Source organism: Schistocerca piceifrons, chromosome 2 (assembly GCF_021461385.2).
Source record: "Schistocerca piceifrons isolate TAMUIC-IGC-003096 chromosome 2, iqSchPice1.1, whole genome shotgun sequence".
NCBI classification, from domain to species: domain Eukaryota; kingdom Metazoa; phylum Arthropoda; class Insecta; order Orthoptera; family Acrididae; genus Schistocerca; species Schistocerca piceifrons.
The window spans coordinates 290,927,500-290,949,554 of NC_060139.1; the positions used below are offsets into that span (position 1 = coordinate 290,927,500).

Here is a 22,055-nt window from a genome sequence, read left to right on the forward strand (position 1 = left end):
AATATACTTGCAAAATGGTAGAGCATCAGCATTTACTTCATGAGCAATGGCGTAGTACCTCAATTGTGCCCATCCTAGGAGCTGAATCAGTTGCACCAGTCTTCTGTCATAGCCTCCTGGTCACCTGACACTTTTGCTCTGTAATGTTGTCTATGGGACTTCTTAAAGATCCAAGCTTACAAGTGAAAAACTTGCTAACAAAGTTAAAGAGGAATGCATGTTCCATCTCCATCAGCAGTACACCACTGTTGGATTGAACTATAAAATGCATTGAAGTTGGCAATAACATTTTTAAATATGAATTATGAAACACAAAAAGTAATGATCTAATTGAAATAAATGGTTGTAGGTCCATCATAAGTTACATTTAGAAGTTAGTTTTCTTTATTTTTTGTGATTAGTTTCAGACAACTGTGTCCATTTTCAAAACATGTGTATCATAAATGTGACAATGTAGGCGATGGCCTGTATACAGAAACTGCCCCTGCCATGATGAACAAAGTGGCAAAATGTGGTGTATTTACTGTTGTTGAGTCGGCCACTGTGCCACTTTATCACTCCAGGGGCAGTTTTTGTACATAGGCTATCGGCTACATTGTCATATTTATGATACAGATGGCTAGAAAAAGTGGACACAGGTATGTGAAGCTAATCACAAAAAAGGGAAAACTAACTTCTCAATGCAACTTATGATGGAGCTACAACAATTTATTTCCATTATAGAACAATTTGCAGACCTATATTTCATCTGCAGTATGCTAAAAGTTTGTAAGTAATGACCTTTAATTTATTGCCAGTTGCACTGTTGCCATTCCTGGAAATTTCAAATAACTTTCTCTTGGAAATTATTGAAAGTTGACCACATGTCTTTATATGATGACCCATTCATAATGGTCTATTCTGGGGCCTTTCAATGTAGCTCCACATACATTAAATCTGTGTCTATAGTCTGAAAACTACTGTAAAGTGTATGGCAGAGGGTACAGGTACCAGTTATTAGGGGGTTTTCTCTTTCCATTCACATATGGAATGTGAAAACTATGGTTGCTGAAATGCCTTTGTGTGCACTATAATTAGTCTAATCTTGTCCTTGTGATCTCTATAGAGTTGTTGTACATTCCTAGATTCACCACTTAAAGTTGGTTCTAGAAACTTTGTATATAGGCTTTCATGGGATAGTTGGCATCCATCTTCAAACATCTGCCAATTCAATTTTTCGACATTGCTGTGGTCCCCAAGTTCTGAGTTGAATGGAAGGCCTTAACCAGAGACTGTGAAGGTTCTGTGACAAGCTAGACAACGACTTCATAGACTTGCCCCTTAGGGTTGAGAATTGCATGGACCCCCTAAATGGGTCAGATATTGACTACACATCAGAGGCGGCTACCGAGGTAGCTAACTGTGTGTGGGTTGCACACAAGGGTTTCTTAGATAAAGTAACTCTCTGTCCAGTCCAAATTACAATAGCGGTAGAAGATCCAGAAGTGTCAGTTAAGATCCAAAGAAATGCCCCTACAGGAGAGAATATTAAAATCCAAATGGTTAACCATTGAAGCGTTTGCAACACTGTGTCAGAATCTGAAGCACTTTAAAGTGCCCTGTTACCATTGCCCTTCTTTGTAATTAGTTGATATCCCCTGTTAGTTCTATTTAATATGTGGTTCACACACTTGAGCAATATTATAGGGGAGGTTGCAAGAACGTTTTCTATACAATCACCTTTGTAAACTGATTGCATTTCCCTCATATTATACCAGTGCCAGTATGCCACTTGCTTTACTCATCAGTGAGCCTATGTGATCATTACATTTCATATTCCTACCAATTCTTACTCCCAAGTAGTTGTATGAATTGACAGCTTTGAACTGTGACTCTTTCATATTGTAGTTTTTAGATTTTATGAAATGCTCAGTTTTACATTTCTGAACATTTAAAATAAGTTGCCATTTAGCATCTGTTTCAAATCTTATCAAAAACTAGCTGAATATTTGTGCAGCTTTTCTCAGACAGTACTTCATTGTAAATAGCTGCATAATCTGCTAAAAGCATGAGTTTACTGTTAATATTGCCTGCAGGCCTGTTAATATACAACATGAACACTAATAGTCCCAACACTCTTTGCTAGGGTACACCTGAAGTTACTTCTGCATCTGTCAATAACTCCATCCAAGCTAGTGTGCTGTGTTCTCTCTGCCAAGAAATCCTTGATCTAGTCACAAATTTTGCATGCTACCAAACATGATTGTAATTTCAGTACTGAGTTAGATTGTTTTCTGAAATCAAAAAATAATACATCTACCTGACTGCCTTGATTGACGATTTTCAGTATGTCATGTGAGAACTGTGTGAGCTGGGCTTCATGTGATCAATGTTTTTTAGATCTGAACTGGTTGGCATCGAGGAGGTCATTCTGTTCGGCATACTTCATTATATTTGAGCTCTCAGAATATGTTCTAAAATTTTACAACAAAGGGATGTCAAGGATGATGGCAGCTGTCTGTATCACTTCACTACCCTCTTGTATACAGGTGTGACCTGTGCTGCTTCTAGCTGCTGGGCACAGGTTTTTGTTTGAAGGATGTACAATGGATTGTAATTAACAAAGCAGCTCACTCGGCTGCAAACTTGGTATAAAATCTGATAGGGAGTCCATCAGGTTCTGGGACATTATCCAATTTTAACAGTTTCAGCTGTTTCGCAACACAGGGCTCAGTCTTGAATACCTTATTGTTCTTCTTATATATTAATGACTTGCCATTCTATATTCATGAAGATGTAAAGCTAGTTCCTTTTGTTGATGATACAAGTATAGTAATCACATCCAAAAAACAGGAATTAGCTGAGTAATTTATAAATAATGTCTTTCAGAAAATTATTAAGTGGTTCTCTACAAATGAACCCTATTAAATTTTGAGAAAACACAGTATATACAATTCTGTAAATCAACATTATTGGGTTAGGTTTAGCTACGTATGTTATCAGAGTTATTGCAAATTTTAGTGATAAACATATCTGTAAATGCCTGTCTATGCCTGTTTTCATTCACTGCTTTTATGTGGTATCATATTTTGGGGTAATTCATCATTAAGAGAACTAGTATTCATTGCACAAAAGTGTGTAATCAGAATAATATCTGGAGCCACCCAAGGTCGCCTTGCAGACATTTATTTAAGAAACTCAGGATATTCACAGCACCTTTCAATACATATATCCACTTATGTAATTTGTTGTTAATAACCCACCCCAATTCAAAAATAATAACAAAGTGCAAAGCTACAACACTAGAAGAAAGGATGATCTTCACTATTCTAGTGGTTTAAATCTGACTTTGGCACAGAAACGGGTGAATTATGCTGTCACAAAGTGAAAGCTTGTGTTAAACTGGCACGTACAATCATTACAAAATTATCTGTGGAACAAGTATTAATGTAATGTAACACCACTAACACAAATATATATTTCATTCATCTTTGCAGTGCTACAAGAATCAAAGTATGACATTGTTCCTCCTGGATTTTCCTTTGTAAAGGAACATTTGAATTAAGTGTTTCTGCTTTTGCTTTGCTACCCTCATTTTCAGATCCTTCTTTGTCCGCCAGTGTCTGGACACTAACTTTGGAGCTAATAATAGCCCTTACACGTGACCAGAATTTCTTCAGGTTTTGTGAAAGATCTTTAAACAAGATTGTCTCTCAGGCTTCACATATTGTCTCTTGATAGCCAAATGCGCTTCATTCAGCATCTCTCTCTCTCTCTCTCTCTGCGCTTTGTTTTACACCTATTATGCAGTAGTCTCTGTTTCTTGAGAGAAGTTTCTTTACGATGATTGTATATCATGGAGGGTCCCTCCCACAATGAACTGTTGCAGTAGGTACATATCTATCAAGTGCATGGTCAGCTATTCTTTTAAACGTGAATCATAGCTTCTCTACATACTTCTGTCCTGAGCTAAAAGTTTTAAGTTCTTCATTGATATATGACATTAATACTTCTTTATCTAGTTTACTGAACATATAAATTTTTCTACTTGTTGTAGTTGCCCTTTGTAACTTGATCGTTGTTATTGCTACAACTGCCTTGTGGTTACTGATGCAAGTTTCATTGTGAGCAACCTCTTCTTATGTGTGGGATTCCATACTATTTGTTCTAAGTAGTTTAGTGATGTTTCACAGGATGTCTTGTCACGCCTGCTACTAAAAAAACTGTAATTATCCCAATTCATTGTTGGATGATGAAAGCCTTCTCCGATGATTACAGTATGATAGGAAAACTTACATACTAGTGAGCTGATGTTTTCTCTGAATTTATCGGTTACATCAGACAATAAGTGTAGTGGTCGATAGCAAGCTCTGGTTATAATTTTATGCCCGCCACTGATCCTGAGTCTTGCCCAAACAGTCTTGCATCCAGCTTCAATTTCTACCTTGGGGAATTTGAATTTCATGTCTACTGCAACAAATACAGCACCTCCATTTCTTATTATCTTATCCTATCGATATACGTGTAATTTCCCCCCAAAAATATCACTACTGTCTATTTTGTGTATTATCCAGCTTTTCTGTACCTAATACTATTTGAGCTTCACTTCATTTTAGGAATGCTTCAAACCCTGGCACATTGTTGTAAATGTTTCAGCAGTTAACCATTTGGATTTTAATATTCTCTCATGCGGGGGGGGGGGGGGGGGGGGGGGCATTTCCTTGGACCTTAACTGACACTTCTGGGTCTTCTGCAGCTATCGTAGTCTGGACTGGATGGAGGGATGCCTAATTTAAAAAAAAAAAAATCTTATGGGCCCCCTGGGTAGCAGACTCTAAAACGTAGTGCACAATTGACCTGTTTAGGGGGACCCTGCAATTCTCAGCCATATGGGGCAAGTCTAGGAAGTCACAGCCTAGCTTGTCAACAGAACCTTCACAGTCCCAGGTTCAAGCCTTTCACTCAGTTCAGAACCAGGGGGCCATGATTTGTTCTGGGGACAATGCTGCAGATTCTGAGCTTTGTTGAATCTCCTTGAGCAAGGCTTGTACATTTAATTAACAGGAAAGCCACTATTTTGGAAAAAAAATGGTGCTTCTTCTGTTATATTTAATAGCTATTGGGTGTCTCCTACTGATAACTTAATATTTACAGTATTATGTTGGTATTTCTCAAAGAAAATAGGTACACTTTGTGATCAAAAGTATCCAGACACCTGGCTGAAAATGACTTACAAGTTCATGGTAATGCTGGAATTCAGTATGTTGTTGGTCCACCCTTAGCCTTGATGACAGCTTCCACTCTTGCAGGCATATGTTCAATCAGGATCTGGAAGGTTTGTTGAGATATCAATGTTGGTTGGTGAGGCCTGGCATGAAGTCAGCATTCCAAAATATTGCAAAGGTGTTCTATAGGATTCAAGCCAGGACTCGGAGCAGGCCAGTCCATTACAGGGATGTTATTGTCGTGTAACCACTCCGCCACAGGCTGTGCATTATGAACAGGAGCTTGATCGTGTTGAAAGATGCAATCACCATCCCCAAATTGCTCTTCAACAGTGGGAAGCAAGAAGGTGCTTAAAACAATCAATGTAGGCCTGTGCTGTGTTAGTGCCACGCAAAACAAGGGGTGCAAGCCCCCTCCATGAAAAACAGGATCACACCATAACACCATCGCCTCTGAGTTTTACTGTTGGCACTACACATGCTGGCAGATGACATTCACTGGGCATTCGCCATACACACACACACACACACACACACACACACACACACACCCTGCCATTGGATCGCCACATTGTGTACCGTGATTCATCACTCCACACAACATTTTTACACTGTTCAATTATCCAATGTTTACGCACCTTACACCAAATGAGGTGTCGTTTGGCATTTACCAGCGTGATGTGTGGCTTATGAGCAGCTGCTCAACCATGAAATCCAAGTTTTCTCACCTGCTGCCTAACTGTCATAGTACTTGCAGTGGATCATGATGCAGTTTGGAATTCCTGTGTGATGGTCTGGATAGATGTCTGCTTCTTACACATTAGGACCATCTACAACTATCAGCGGTCTCTGTCAGTCAACAGACGAGGTTGGCCTGTACACTTTTGTGCTGTATGTGTCCCTTCATGTTTCCACTTCACCATCACTTCGGAACCAGTGGACCTAGGGATGTTTAGGAGTGTGGAAATCTCGCATACAGACTTATGATACAAGTGACACCCAATCACCCGACCACGTTCGAAGTCCTTGAGTTCCGCGGAGCGCCCCGTTCTGCTCTCTCACAGTGTCTAATGACTACTGAGGTCGCTGATATGGAGTACCTGGCAGTAGGTGGCAGCAAAATGCACCTAATATGAAAAACATATGTTTTGGAGGGTGTCTGGATACGTTTGATCACTGTTACTTGTCATGCATCTCAGTGACCACTACTACTTTATTTATCACTACACAGCTTTTCTAAAACATACACCTTAATCTTCAAGTGAGGATTTTATTTAGTTTATGCACAGTATAACATGATGTATTTTGGTGTGCAAAATTTAATATTGTCCGTCCTAGTTACTCGGATCAAAATAAAGTAAAAGCAGCTGCAGGCAAGAGATTTAGAAGCCTGCATGATACTGATGTTTCATGGATATGTAAGTAACGTGTTTTATTTTGATGAATTTGGCAAAAATGCCAGACCTCTGCAATTAACTTGAAAATAGTAGGCTGTGGATGCAATTAGCATTATTTTATCATATTACTCGTGCAAAAAAATGTAAATTCATTATAAATCGAATTGCATACATGTTCTTAACTTTTTAGAACCTGATACATTTTATTCTTATTGAAATAACTGGGGATAGTGCAAGATAAAATTGTTCAAAACAAAAATGTAGAAGTCCATAAACCAAAGGAATTTCACTACCTGAAAATGGAAACAGAAGTTTAAAACATGTGATAAGAATAAATTAATGTTAAGTGAATGGTCATAGTATCAGTTTGATAAGGTATAGAAAGTAATTAAAACATCTGATACATTCCTTATAACTTTCACTGCTGAATATTATTTATTGCTCTGCTTTACTGACTGTATGTTTATTTCTGAAAGTATGAGAATCTCATTGAAGATTTTAAAGCAGTTCACAAAGAAAGTGAAGTGTTGAAGAAGAGTGCAAATTCAATAGCAGAGCTGCGCACTGACATAGAAGCAATGGAGAAGGAGAAGGAAATTGTCTTGAAAAGAATAGAAAGAATGGAAAGAAAGGTATGAAATGTTACACTACACTGCATTTATCTGTCAGTTTTTTGTGTAACTAAAAGGTAAAAGACTTTTATTTCTTTTGTGGATCAGATTGAAAATTTGCCAACCAGAGATGCTATGCTTGAAGCAGCTCACGCCCTGAGGCTGGAGCGTGAGAGGGAAAAGGAGCTGGAATTACAGAAACATGAACAGCAAACTATTTTGCACCACACTGAACAACGGGCTCAGAGATTGCAGAAGCAGTTGAAAGAGCTTAGACAATCAGCAGTTGGAGCAACTCCAAAAGGTATGAGGTTTCGAATTATATTAAAGGTACTAGTGTACAAAAATCAATATGCTTATAAGGATTATGAATTGTAACAGAATTGGTGTTCATTCACTGTTCTTTTCATCCATTCATTCATCATTTTTCTTATATTTTGTCAAGAAAGTAGATCTCCAGGGGTTTGGAAAAAGTCACAGTCTATATTAACAAAAGAGGAGTGACTTGTAGGAACCTAATCCGTACACAGTATTAACAGTGTATTTCACTATAGAGTTTAGTGCTATTTGTGCTCACAACAGATGTATGTGGAAGATGGTATTGAATCTTAACCTTCCAGAGGAAGAACTGTCTTTGTTGAAACCTAAGGGGAAACTGAGAAGACAAAGAAAAGGTGTAGAGAGTTGGTGAATCTCTTTACATGCAGTTCAGTAGTTCTCATGTATATCCACAAGCTATTAACATAGTGTACACTAACAATGAAATAAAAGAAGTAGACAGCAGTAAGTTTTTGGGGGCTGTAGATACAGCACAATTTTAACTGCAAAACCCATACTCCACAATTAATGAAGCCTATACTTCAGTTACAGTTGCCATATGCATGATTTCTGCTCTAGGTGAACTGAAAATGAAGAAACTAGTCTATTCTTCGTATTTTCCAGTGACTAATGAGTTGCAGAATATTTTTTTGTGGGAACTCATTGTACAGTGGTGGTTTTTCAAAATACAGATGTGTGTTATGAAAATTGTTCCTGATCTTAGTACTAGAACATCCTGCAGATACCTCTTCAAAAAACTTGATATATTGACAACTGCCACACAATACATATATTTTTCATCGTGAATAAATCTGCTTCAGTTGTACGTGACAAATCCTTTATTTGGATAAAATCATACACGACTTGGGTTTCAGGATGTAAATCCAATCTTCAGGTGCTATGCAAGACAAGGTAAACAAAGAGAGGTTCTTCACAAAATTAACTAACAGTAAAAGAGCCTATTATAAATTTGAACATCAGGTTATGCCTGGACTGCATACGAGGAAGTCATACCAGTCATTTGAAAAATCCAACAAATTGTGAGGCATTAAAAGGTTCTCTGAGTCAACCAGTACCACACGGATAAACAGGGCTAACCAAAAAAACATTAATGCAACGTCAAATAAAGCACACATTACCAGCCTAATGTAACCTATGAACCAACTTCGAACAACTAGACATGTGGCATAGTCTTAAGAAATTACACTGAAGGCACAAAAACCATAGAATGTCAATTTGTGAACCTCAGAAGTGTCTGACCACATAAGTGCCTAGCCCATCACAGAAGCCCAGCAAGACTGCTCAACAGACTGATGTGTGAACCAAATGAAAGTCTTGTGTCCTGTGTACACTTGTAAGTCAGAGAGTGGTTACCATTGGAACTAATATCTAGGGCTAGAGATACTGCTGAAGAAATCATAGGCTGCACCGCCACGTTTCCTCCCAAATGCCATGCTACTAATAATGCTAATACCATCTTACTTGGGCCGAGCAAGGTAGAGCAGTGGTTAGCACACTGGACTCACATTCGGGAGGACGATGGTTCAATCTCACTTCCGGCCATCCTGACTTAGGTTTTCTGTGATTTCCCTAAATCACTCCAGACAAACGCCGGGATGGTTCCTTTGAAAGGGCATGGCCGACTTCCTTCCCCATCCTTCCCTAATCCGATGAGACCGAAGACCTCGCTCTCTGGTCGCCTACCCTACAACCACCCAACCCATCCACTTTACTTATGAATGGCCATATCTAAAATAGGCCTAGTAAGGAGCAAACAATAAAAGCAAGACATACAATGTACACTGCAAGTGTCAACAAATAAAAACAATAAAAATGTGTAATGAAATTGTCAAGAAATAAAATTAATAAAACCTTAGTACAAAGTATAAAATTCATAAAACTGTAGTATAAAATATAAAAGGGGGCAGACTGACGTACAACCCACAAAACATAATACTGGAAGATAAGCAATATACAGAGTACATCATATGATGAATGTAAGATTGTGGATGCAGATAGTGCAACACAACTTATAGGGTAACCTATGCAATCATAGCGCATAAAATTTCCAGTAACAGAGAAACCAGCATGACTAGTAAAGTAAACACATAAAAATATACATAATTCCAGAATTTCACCTTAGGTACTACTCTGAGTAGTGATATATTATGTACAGCCACAGCCTGTTAAAAGAAAACTTGACAATAGTAAATATGTACATAGCTGCAGAGTTACACATTATGTATTAAGCTGAAGAACAATGTGTATGTACAACCCATTAACTAGTGAGATGTTTGATCTCTGTGGGCATTATCCCTATTGTTTATGTACCTAAAAATAATGGGCAGTGTTGGATCCATCATGAGGAGTGTGTAGTTTTTCCATATAATAATGGTGGTAATTATGGTATTTGATGCCCACAGTGTGAAGATAGATATGTCAGACTCAAAGGGTGAAGTTTTCAGACTAGGTTTAGAGAATATTGTGCCACTCATAATCTGAAGTCAGCTTTAGTGGTGCATTTGCCATGTAATAAGCAAAGCCTGCATAACATTAAAGATGATTTAGGACTTTTTTTTTTTGCAAAACTAGGTTGAAATTTTCTTTTAATGGCTTGTAAGTAATATATTGCTCCTCAGGTTAGTACCTACTGTGTAACTCTGCTGCTGTGTATATATTTAGGGTTTTAGGAGTTTAGTTTACTGATCACTCTGGTTTCTCTGCTACTGGAGATTTTGTCTGCTATGATTATGTAGGTTATTCTATACATGGTGTTGCACTATCTGCAATCGTAATATTGTGTGTAATGACATTTCTTCCACTATTATGTTTTATGTCTGGTATGTCAGTTTGGCCCCGTATAGATTTTATACTACAGTTCATTAATTTAACAGAGAAGCTGAGTCGCAGATAGGCACAACGAAAAGACTCTCAGAAAGTGTGTTTTCAGCCAACAAGGCCTTCATCAAAATAGACAATGCAAAACACACACACACACACACACACACACACACACACACACACACACACACACTTAACTCACGATCACAGTCTCTGGCTTCTGAAGCCTTTGTTGGGCCTATCTGCTTGTCAGCATCTCCACTATAATGATGAGTAGCAACTGTCACTTTCATAATACTGTTACATTCCATCCTAGATTTTCCACTGTTTGGTCTTATTAATTTTATAATTTGTACTAAGGTTTTATTAATTTTATTTCTTTACAGTTTTATTCTACTTTCTTAGTATTTTTATTGCTTGACAATTCAATTCCATTACACATTGCATCTCTTGCTTTTTGTTTTTTGCTCTGTACTAGGCCTATCTTAGCTACTGCCATTTGTAAGTAAGATGGTATTAGTGCTATTACCTCTAGTAGCGGGCGGCATTTGGAAGGAAACATGGGGGTGCGACCCTGCTCTCTGATGTATATGTGTACGCAGAAGTCCTATTGCGGTTCGTACATCTGTCTGTTGAGTGTGTCGGTGCACTTCCACGATATGTAGAGGGCCAGGCACTTATATGGTCAAATACTTTTGAGGTTCACAAATTGGGATTCTACGGCTTTTGTGCCTACATTGTAACTTCTTAAGCCCACACCACATGTCTAGTTGCTCACAGTCGGTTCAGAGGTTACATTAGGCTGGTAATGTGAACTTTATTTGCTGTTACATAGTTTTTTTGGTTAGGCCCTGTTTATGTGGTGTGGTACTGGTTGACTTGGAGAACCTTTTCGTGCATCACTCACATGGGACCTCAGATGCTACTTGATAAATTTGGTGGATTTTTCAAATGACTGGTATGACTTTCTTGTACGCAGTTGAGGCATAATCTAATGTTCACATTTGTAATGGTCCCTTTTAATGTTAGTTAATTTCGTGAAGAATACCTTTTAGTCATCATTACTTTTTGTAGCACCTTAAGATAGGATTTACATTCTGAAATCCAGGTTGAGTACATGATTTTATCCAAATAAAGGATTTGTCAAATACAACTGGAGCAGATTTATTCATAATCAATAATTGTAGCAACAGTTGTGGATATGCTGCATAGAGTGTACTATGATAATACATACATTCAGTAATGTTTTTGTTGGCTCTTGTTGTTATTCTTGCTGTTGTAACCATCAGTCTGAAGACTGGTTGTGGGTGCAGCTCTCCACACAAGTCTATCCTGTGCACCTCTCATCATCCATGCATGACTACTGCTACTTGCATGTATGTGAACCTGCTTACTGTAGTCAAGCCGTCACCTGCGTCTATTATCTAGCCCCCTCTCTCTTCAAGGGTGTCAGCAATAGTACAAAAAGAACAGATAGAAGTGAGGACATTTGTATCCAACAACTTGCCACAGCACATGAAATGCTTTATGGGTTGTTTGATGGGGTTAAAGGTTTAATTAAGGGACTTTCTGTTGGTCACCTCAGTTGATAAAGTCTCCATAGAAATTATTAAAATTAATGTCTTAGGTTATTCTGCAATTAATATTAGCAAAATAATTCAAAAATTTTGTTATATTAAACAATTTCATTGTTGTGAGTTAATTAAAATGCACAGTTTTGACTTATTTCCATATCCCAGAGATCTTTCAGCAAAGATCTATGGACTATGACTAATGCGGTGTACTCTATTGTGATTCCTGGGATACAGGTGTAGATGAATGTATTTTCATAGCAGTGTCCCTCTCTTTTTATTCTGTCCTGGACTCCCTCATCTTGCCAAAGTCTCTGATTTAACCACATTCAACAGGGTACCTCCCTGACTGTCCTAGGCTGAAATTTCTGTAGTGTCATAGTCTTATCCCTTCCATTACTGCCCATTTAACTGTACATCCTCTCCTCAGCTTGCCTGTACTGGACTGCAGTGTGAGGCAATGGAGCTCTCTCTCTCTCTCTCTCTCTCTCTCTCTCTCTCTCTGTGTGTGTGTGTGTGTGTGTGTGTGTGTGTGTGTGTGTGTGGGCGGGCGGGCGCGCATCTATGCGCTCACCTGCGTGCGTGTGCCTGCATGCACGTGTGCGTGCGCGCGCGTGTGTGTGTGTGTGTGTGTGTGTGTGTGTGTGTGTGTGTGTGTTTTACAGAACAGTACAATGGAAAATCCAGGAGAGAATAATGAAAATATTATGAAAATGATAGATTACTCCTCACTGTATAATGGAGATGTTGAGTTGCAGACAGGCACAACAAAAAGACTGCCAAACAAGTGAGATTTTGCCAAAAGACTTTCTTCTAAAGTAGATAACACACACACACACACACACACACACACACACACACACACACACACTTTGATGCAAGCACAACTAACATTCACATGACAACTGTCTCTGGCTGCCAAGGCCAGACTGCAAGTGATTGCACTTACTGGCAGAAGCAGTCTGGGTTGGGGGGCTAAGAAAGAGGTGATAATAAGGTAGGGCTGGGATGGTAAAATTCTGCTTGTGGGAGCATACAACGACATGGTGGGGATGACAGCATGGCGCAGTTGGGAGGTTTAGGGGAGGGGAGGAGACATGTAAAGAGACTGTGGATGTATTGATGGAATAAAAGGCTGCATAGTGCTGGAGTGGGAGTAAAGAGACTGTGGATGTATTGATGGAATAAAAGGCTGCGTAGTGCTGGAGTGGGAGCAGGGAAAGGGATAGGTGGGTGAAGGACAGTGACTAACAATGGTTGAGATCAGGGGAATTATAGGAATGTAATGTATTGCAGGGAAAGCTGCCATCTGCACAGGTCAGAAAAACTGGTGTGGGTAGGAAGGATCCAGAGGGCACAGGCTGTGAAGCAGTCATTGAAGTGAAGAATGTTATCTTGGGCAGCTTGCTCATCTACTGGGTAGTCCAGCTGTTTCATGACCACAATTTGTAAGTGGCCATTCATGTGGACAGACAGCTTGTTGGTTGTCGTGCTCATGTAGAATGTAGCATAATGGTTGCAGTTTTGCTTGTATATCACGTGACTGCTCACACAGGTAGCCCTGCCTTTGATGGGATAGATGATGCTTGTGGCCAGGCTGGAGTAGTTGATGGTGGTAGGATGTATGGGGCAGGTCTTTCATCTAGATCTATTATAGGGACATAGCCATGAGGCAAGGGGGATGGGGTCAGGTGTCGAGTAGGAATGGATGAGGATATTGTGTAAGTTTGGTGGGCAGAGAATACCACTGTGGGAGGGGTGGGAAGAATAGTGGTTAGGATATCCCTCATTTCAGGTCACAATGAGAGGTAGTCGAAACCCTGACGGGGGATGTGATTTAGTTGCTCCAGTCCTGGATGGTACTGAGTCGCAAAGAGAATGCTCCTTTGGGGGCAGACGGTGGGACTTTAGGAGGTGGTGGGTGACTGGAGAGAGAATGCATGGGAGATCTGTTGCTGTACAAGATTAGAAGGGTAATTTCTTTCTGTGAAGGGCTCAGTGAGACCCTTGGTATATTTGGAGAGGGACTGCTCATCACTACAGAGGTTATGGCCACAAGTGGCTAGGCTGTCTGGAAGGGACTTCTTGGTATGGAATAGGTGGCAGCTATTGAAGTGGAGGTATTGCTGATGTTTGGTAGATTTGATATGGACGGAGGTACTGATGTAGTCATCTTTGAGGTGCAGGTCAACATAAAGGAAGATGGCTTGTTGAATTCAGGAGGACTAGGTAAAGCAATTGGGGGAGAAGGTGTTGGGTGTCTGGAGGAATTTTGGTAAGGTGTCCTCTCCATTGGTCCAGATCGTTAAGATATCATCAGTGAATCTGAACCAGGCGAGTGGTTTGGGATTCTGGATGGTTAGGAAGGATTCCTGGATTCCTCTTGACGGCCCATGAGAAGGTTGACATATCCTATCTGTCACCCTCCCCATCCCAGTCTCCTCTTTAACCGCAATATCCACATTGCTTCTCCCATCATCCACTATCGCTCACAGTCTGGTCTTTGTGCCTGAAGAAGGTGGTCATGGGTGTGTGAGTTGTGCATGCATTTAGAAGACGACCTTTTGGGCAAATGCTCAGTTGTTTAGGAGTATTTTTGTTGTGCCTGTCTGCGACTGAACAACACCACTATATGGTGAGTTGCAATTTATTCTTTTCATAATATTGTCTTTAAATAAACAATCCAACTGTAGTGGGGGGCCAGCCAGACTAGCAGAGTGGTTAAAGGCGCTACAGTCTGGAACCGCACGACCGCTACGGTCACAGGTTCGAATCCTGCCTCGGGCATGGATGTGTGTGATGTCCTTAGGTTAGTTAGGTTTAAGTAGTTCTAAGTTCTAGGGGACTTATGACCACAGCAGTTGAGTCCCATAGTGCTCAGAGCCATTTGAACCATTTTGTAGTGGGGGGTCAGGATGTTGCCTAATGTTGTTAACCTCGTTATATTCTACAGTGTTGGTGTAGTATGGAAGACAGAACAGCAGGTGCAACAAAGCAGCTCCTTGGCCATCGAGGAATCACACACAGGCAGCAAAAAAAAGTTTATTTAGCAGAATTCATACAGCACCCGAAGGCATTCTGTTGACAGTGTACAACATCTGCAGGCAGCCAAGCCTATGTTGGCAGAACATTGGTGGCCTGCTGGCTGTGCATAGATGCCAGTAGTAAGAATACCTTATACCCGTGGTCTTATGGTCAAAACAGCTGGTCAACAACAGCCTAAAGCTGGTAACGAGTTGCCCACAGGTGCGGTCGGTGAACTGAAGACACCACAGGGTGGCTTCCTGGAGTTAGGGAACAGTAGTGCCCCCCCCCCCCCCTCTCAGCTGGATCACCATTTCAGCTCCTGAGAGCATCAGCACTAGGTGCAACACCTAGACCGATGGCTAGAGAAGGCAACATCTGGTAGTGATTGAGGCTGGATGGGTGTTCTTCTCAGGATAGCCTGCAGTTGATGACAGGTACTGCATGGCCAGAACAGGCAGCATTTATAGCCTCTCACGCCAGCCCGTTTGTGACAGGATGTTACTTTTGATCACATAGACCGCAGAAGCAGCCTGGGCATAATGTAATCGAGGTAACCTCTGCGCTCTGCGGTACCCTGCCCCCCCCCCCCCCCCCTCCCCTGTATTGTGCTGTGCCAACAATGTTCCAGCCCCAGCAGCAGCACCAGGGCTAGATGTATGGTAACCAGTTTGCTTCAGTGCCAAATCCATACTTTGTCACGCCTTTCTAGCTTTAGGCAGCAGAATGTGGTGGCAACTGTCTGGTTCACCTAGGTGCCAGTTATGGACTCAGCTTTGGAAATATAGTGGTGCAACACAATCAATATCCAATTTGTGCAGTGTCAGAGTTCAGTCAGCTACTGACCAAGTCTGAAGAGACACCTGTAAATTGACTCCATAGCAAGAACCAAACCAATGGTCCCACTGGTGCACACTTACATTGCATCAACACTGCTAGAGAATTACAAGTGGCTCAGACCAGTCCTGGGCCAGCTCACACGCAGGATTCTGGTAGACATGACCTTATTGGAGGGCACTCCTGCCAACAAGTACCATTTAGGCAGTGCTACCATGGCAGTCAACAGTAACATTGCACCAGCTGTCCGCTTTTTTTAGTTACGCCAGATTGTGTCACTGCATTCAATAGTTTGAGGGACCGTTTTTATGTTTCCAGCACTTGCTGTCTGAAACCTAACCCTGCATACAAGCTCTATCACCTGACTGGTATGACTCCACCAACAGCTCAGTGTTATGCAATCGTCTGCAGAGAGTGAATGAAGTGCTCCATTTCTGTACTACAGCCACCCTGTGGCATTCAGCAGGCTATGCAAACACTAAAATCAAAAAATTAATTCCTCAAAGCTGCTGCAGACTATTAACAACAAACTTGGACCAAAGTGGATCTGTGGTCAACTGCAAAATTCATCACTGGATGAAACCATCAGAACAGCTAGCTCCTGGCCACCACTAAATCTGGGAAGTCCAGAAACCCTTCAGCAGACTGCAGACAGGGATAAGATATAAAGCAGATCATTTAAAATGGAGATAATTGGTACTGCTCCCACCATTCCCCCCCCCCCCCTCCCCCCCACTTTGCAATTGTGGTGAAGTCATTAAATCTAACAAGCATATTCTTCACCTGATTGTTCCGCCCTGATTGCAATCTCGAGGACTTCATGTTAGCTGCTTGTAATGTAGTTGATATCACATAATTTTTGAATAAATAGCCTCTGATTTGTAATATACAGGGTGGTCAGAAACAGTCTGAAAAACTTGTAAGGGTATTGCAGGGGAAGTTGTACTGAAAATAATTGTTAAGAAAAAATTCAGTTGATTGTGCCATTTCTTAGTTATTTGGCACTGAAGTTAGCCAGTCAGGTCACTGCCCACACAGATTCAAGCACTTGCTTGTACCAAAATGCAATAATGCACAGTCATCCATGGCCCATATGTTACTACTTGTTGAAATGCTGTTTACCACTAGAATGTGCTTTTTAGGAAATGATAAATTTAAGCTATGTAAGCAAAAGTTACATTTGTTTGGTTTGAGGAAACCAAATGAAGAACATTTTTCCCAACACTTTTACTTGAATTTTTGTTCTCAATGATCTGATTGGCTAACTTCAGCGCAAAATAAAAAATGGCATAAACTACAATTTTTTTCTTAAAAAAATTATTTCTCACCACAGTCACCTCTGCAACATCATTACCACCTTTTCAGATTGTTTCTGGCCATCCTGTGTAATACATAAATTGTGTTGTAAGTGCAATAATTGTCATACAGTTCTATTCCCATAACTTTTACTTCTTTAGTATTCCCTTAATAATAATAAACAAAGGACTTGTATGATTATTTTGCATTAATTGATAGTTAGGTGCTCTTCTTTTGCACCCCATTTTATTATTATCTTTTGGTATGATTTTGTTCTGTACTCTGTGGTTGATAGTTTCATATAATTTTCTTTTTGAAGGATTGTTACAGCGTTTAGAAGAAGAGACAAATGTTAATACTTACATTGTGAAGCAAAAATTGCCGAAAGAAATAGAAATGAAGAAACAAGAAGTTGAAATACTCCAGAATGTAGCTTCAGATGCATCATTAGGCAGAGGAGACTTGGAGACACTGAATAGGAAGGTATGTTTCCTGCTTCATGTGTAATACTTTTCCATAATTTTTCCTGCCACAAAGTTAAGAATATTCCTGGTAACTGTCAGAATAATTCATGCCTTTGTGACACTATCATTTTGTTAGTTCCTTATTTATCAGGGCTATAGTCTTGTAGTTACTTATAATTTAACTGCAAATGAAAAATTTATGTATAAAAATTTATGTATTAAAATGGTTGATTTCATCATGGTTTAAGTTTTTTATTTCTTGACCTTGATAACCGTTTGTTCACTTGGATAAACGTTCATATTAAAGCACTGCTTTTGTGATGGGGAGGTTCACCCGCCCAAGATCGGACCTGCCTGGAGGATTAATTACAAGAGGTAGTACGCTGGTCAGCCTGGATGTGGTTTTCAGGCAGTTTCGCACATCCCACTAGGTGAATACCAGGCTGGCACCTAAGTTCCCCCTCATTCGTGAACATTTCAAAAAACTTTCACTTACTTTCAAATGAACAACACTTTTTGTAGGTAGTTGGGTTACACACATCCCATCCCAGAGGGTAATGGGCAGGCAACAGGAAGGGCATCTGGTCACCCCTTAAACTAACCACACCAAATCCATTAATAACCATTCCGACACTGCACCAGTGTGGAAAAATGGCACAAGGAAAAGATCATAATCTTGATGACCATTTAGCAACAACTTTGACCTTTCAGAGACAATACTCGCAGTATTGTTTGAGTTTTACACACTGCCTTTGATCTCACGGGGTTTATTTACTTACTTATTGACAAAGACTCTTTAAACTCATCAAACAACTTTTTATTTCCTTACTGGAAAGTCCAGGATGGGCTAACAACAATATGAGAAGGGTAGCAATATACGCTTGTCATGTTGTTTTTATTTACAGAGACAGTGACACTGATTGATTTTAGTGATGATAAATTGGCTGGTGACAGCATGATGCAATTGTTCATGCAAATTAATGCTGGGAGAAAATGTTTTGGCAGTGTATCTGCATTGTTAAAAGGTCCACTGCTCCATTGCTACTAAATACTAATGGGTGTGCAGCATGGCAGATATCATCCCCTCCACTTTCTGATGAAATACTGTAATTCTCATGCTTCTCAAAATCACTCTTTATTTAGCCCCATGTAGTAATTTCATACCTGAAGCTGCATGTCAGATAAGAAAAAAAATGCGATTTTATTCTGAGGATAATGAAATGTTGAAACCTGACCATAAAACATTATGTTGGTAACTAAAGCATGAATGGGAGGCTACCATGAATCAAGATTGAGGTAAATGGAATAAAAGGTCATTTCTTAAGGGGGGGGGGGGGGAATAGGGCTTATTATGGGAAGTTTTAAAATGTTATGCAAATACAGTTGTTGTTTCCTTATTTGCAAGTCGTTTACTTTACTCAATGATCATTCTGTCTTCTTGCCTCTTTACTCTCAATTGGCAGTTTGCTTGTAATTGCTATTTTAAATTGGTTTATTGGTGACAGAACACTCAATTTTTGGATTGCTCCCCAAATTTTTGTCTTTTCTGATGCAGCTCATAGCTTACCTCTTTGAAATTAATAATAGTTATCCAACTATCCAGTTGCAATTCTTTCTTTGTTTTCCAGATCCAGGAAGTAAATAATGATGTGAACCAATTAGTTGAACGGCACCTAGCTATGAATGACCCAGTTGAAGATAAGCTGGCCCCATTTCGTCAGCAAGCAGCGATAATAGGGAGGAAGAAGGAAAGTGCAGCCGAACAGTTGAGAGAGCTGAAAAACAGATTATCTTCACTTGAAGCAAATATACAGGTTGTCACAGAGAGAGAGAGAGAGAGAGAGAGAGAGAGAGAGAGAGAGAGAGAGAGAGTGTGTGTGTGTGTGTGTGTGTGTGTGTGTGTGTGTGGACATTTACACATGTGTGCTCTGATGAAGGATGAAAGTTGAATAGCTATGCAATAACAATCCAAACATAATTTTTTTGTGTGCATCTGCTATTCTGTGGCTCTGCTGTATCGACATAGGGTCATTCCATGTCAAGGGGACCAGCGGTGCCCACTGGACCCTCTCCATATCTATTGAAATTTGGTGTGAAGGTTCTATGTGGTCTTAGATGGTTGTATACCAAATTTCAGTCCAGAATCTTCAGTGGTTGAATGTCTAGGGGTTTTTTAAGAGAGGCTACTAATCTTCGTACCACATGCGGAGGTGCAAATGGGCCAAGTTTGCTAGGCTTTTTTAAAAGTTCTTGCTGACATTTGGTCATTTGCGTTAATATACATAGACAATGTTTTAAGCTGAATCTCACCATGGCAGAAATTAGGGATTTAGCCACACCTAAATACGAATACAAGCCTCTAAAGCGGCTAAAAAATTCAGCGCGCTATTCCGAGAGCCAAGGTCTGATTGACCATTGCTACTTTTCATATGAACCAATCACACCAAAACTTCAGAGGGTTATTCCTACCTGTGATTTCTATATATGGAAGAAATGTAATCAATTGGATGCCTAGATGAAAACATATGCTTCTCCAAAGTTGGCCAAAATTTTCTACGTGCAAGTTTTAGGGTATATTTGGGGGCAATATCTCAACTGTCTTGTTCAATCCTTTCTTTCTTGCTACAGCTGTAAAGTGCATGCTTTAAGCTTTCCAAGCTATATTGTTTAATTTCTGGATTTTGCATTTTGTTGAGTAAGAATACATTTCAAAAGTTTTTATTTTAGCACTTCGAGAAGATTGAAAAGTGAAATATTTTGCTGATTAAGTCCCATAATTAGTTTTTTTTAATTCCAGTATATAAATCAGTTTCAAACATTAATTTAACACACTTCATAATAACAAATGTAATACACTACACAGCAAATCTGCAAAACAAAAATGCTAAGAGTCAGTTCCATTTTTGGTTAAACAGTGCTACAATTTTGTCAAGGGCAGATTGTGGATAACTGTATTGTATTCCTGATGATGTTGATGGTGCTTCTAAAGTCATGAAAATATGTTGCTCAGAAATCCAGCAGGTGTCTTTAGCGGCTGGCCAGTGGAAGGAACGAGCAGAACCATGTGGGTGCATAAAGCTGATGAGGACACCTTTTTGTTCATGTGAACACATTTCCAACCCACCAAAAATTGTCATACATATATGCAATATATTTTACTGATTGTAAACTTGCAATTGAGATTGCTGGAGTTTCATCATCTGCTTTGGAGGCATGAACTGTGGATGCTATAGCATCATTGGAAACTCTGCTTACTCTGAGCTGATTACAATTAATTGGCTTAAATTGATGATTTTCTTTCTTCCAGGTATTGTATGTCCCATGGCAAACCTTGTTTCTTGATCAGGCTGAATTTTTCAATCTCTTCTTTTGGTGCTTAAAAAAACTTTATGCCTGGAATACTAACATCACAGAATTTGAATAAATCATATGGAGTCAATATTTGGTTATCTAAGGGCCTCTGCAGACTAACACGGGCTGCTAGTGTTTTTGCTGTTCCCCCAGTGCAATCACAAGGCGATTTACCATGGCTCGTTCCAAAAAAATTCCATTCAGCAGTGATGCCAAAAACCTTTTCATGCAGACATAAATTGATGAAATTTTTGAAATTCTTATACTGAGTAGCTGAACCATCACTGAAGTAATGAACATTCTTAATGTTTTCAATCTTTGCCTTTAAATATGCTATTAACTTTATTTGAAAGGCATGAACAGCAGTGGCATCATGACAGAGACAGTTGCTGATCATACAAATGATAATATTCTGACATTTTTTGCCACCAAAATAGACAACAAATGGATGTAATACGGCCTGACTATTTTGCCAATGAAATCCTTGCGTAGCATCTTGCACAACAAATGAATAATTCTCAGCAAAGTCCATCAATATAATTAATTCATTTTCTGCAAGATTTCTTTTTAGCTGCTTAAGGTATAAACTTTGGTGTTTTGACACAAAGTGACGGCTTCTCAAACCGGTACTTTTGAAAATTAGTGCCTCCATGAAATCTTCAGCAGTTCTCTGACATGTCTCTAATGTATCTCTGTCAGTATGGACCCATTGCTTGTATTATACTGTTTCTTCAGGGTCATAGTCTTTAAAAGCATCTTCAAGAAAATCCTCTATTTGCATTTTTCCTGGACATTTCTCACAAAGTTGCAGCATACAATCTTTTGATTCCAAACTTCATAGTTTTTTTCATCAAATCCTTGTAGTCAACTTGGATGGATGTTGCTGAAGCCAACATTAATTTGATATTTTGTGAATTGCACTTACACATACTGAAAGTGATCCAGAATCACCAACTGTAGTAAACCATTTCGGCCTGAGCTCACAAAAATTTATAAGCTTAGTTGATTTCCATATTGTTTACAATAAGCGATGAACATTTCTTTCAGGTTACAAAGGAGCAGGCGTTTCTGCTTTTGAATCTTTTCACCATTTATTCTTACTGCAGCACTATCCTTTTTGCTGGGGCATGAATGAGAAAAC

At 39.6% G+C, this 22,055-nt stretch overlaps 1 protein-coding gene across 2 annotated transcripts in view; it reads left to right on the forward strand.

Annotated features, from left to right (window-relative positions):
* Positions 1-22,055, forward strand: part of LOC124777230 (intraflagellar transport protein 81 homolog) — a 112,218-nt gene that overhangs the window by 43,056 nt on the left and 47,107 nt on the right. For both annotated transcript variants that reach the window (XM_047252557.1, XM_047252556.1), the window contains exons 4-7: positions 7,078-7,233; positions 7,321-7,516; positions 17,419-17,582; positions 19,192-19,377. In XM_047252557.1, the coding sequence (XP_047108513.1) occupies positions 7,078-7,233; positions 7,321-7,516; positions 17,419-17,582; positions 19,192-19,377 (702 nt within the window). The remainder of the gene's footprint in view (positions 1-7,077; positions 7,234-7,320; positions 7,517-17,418; positions 17,583-19,191; positions 19,378-22,055) is intronic.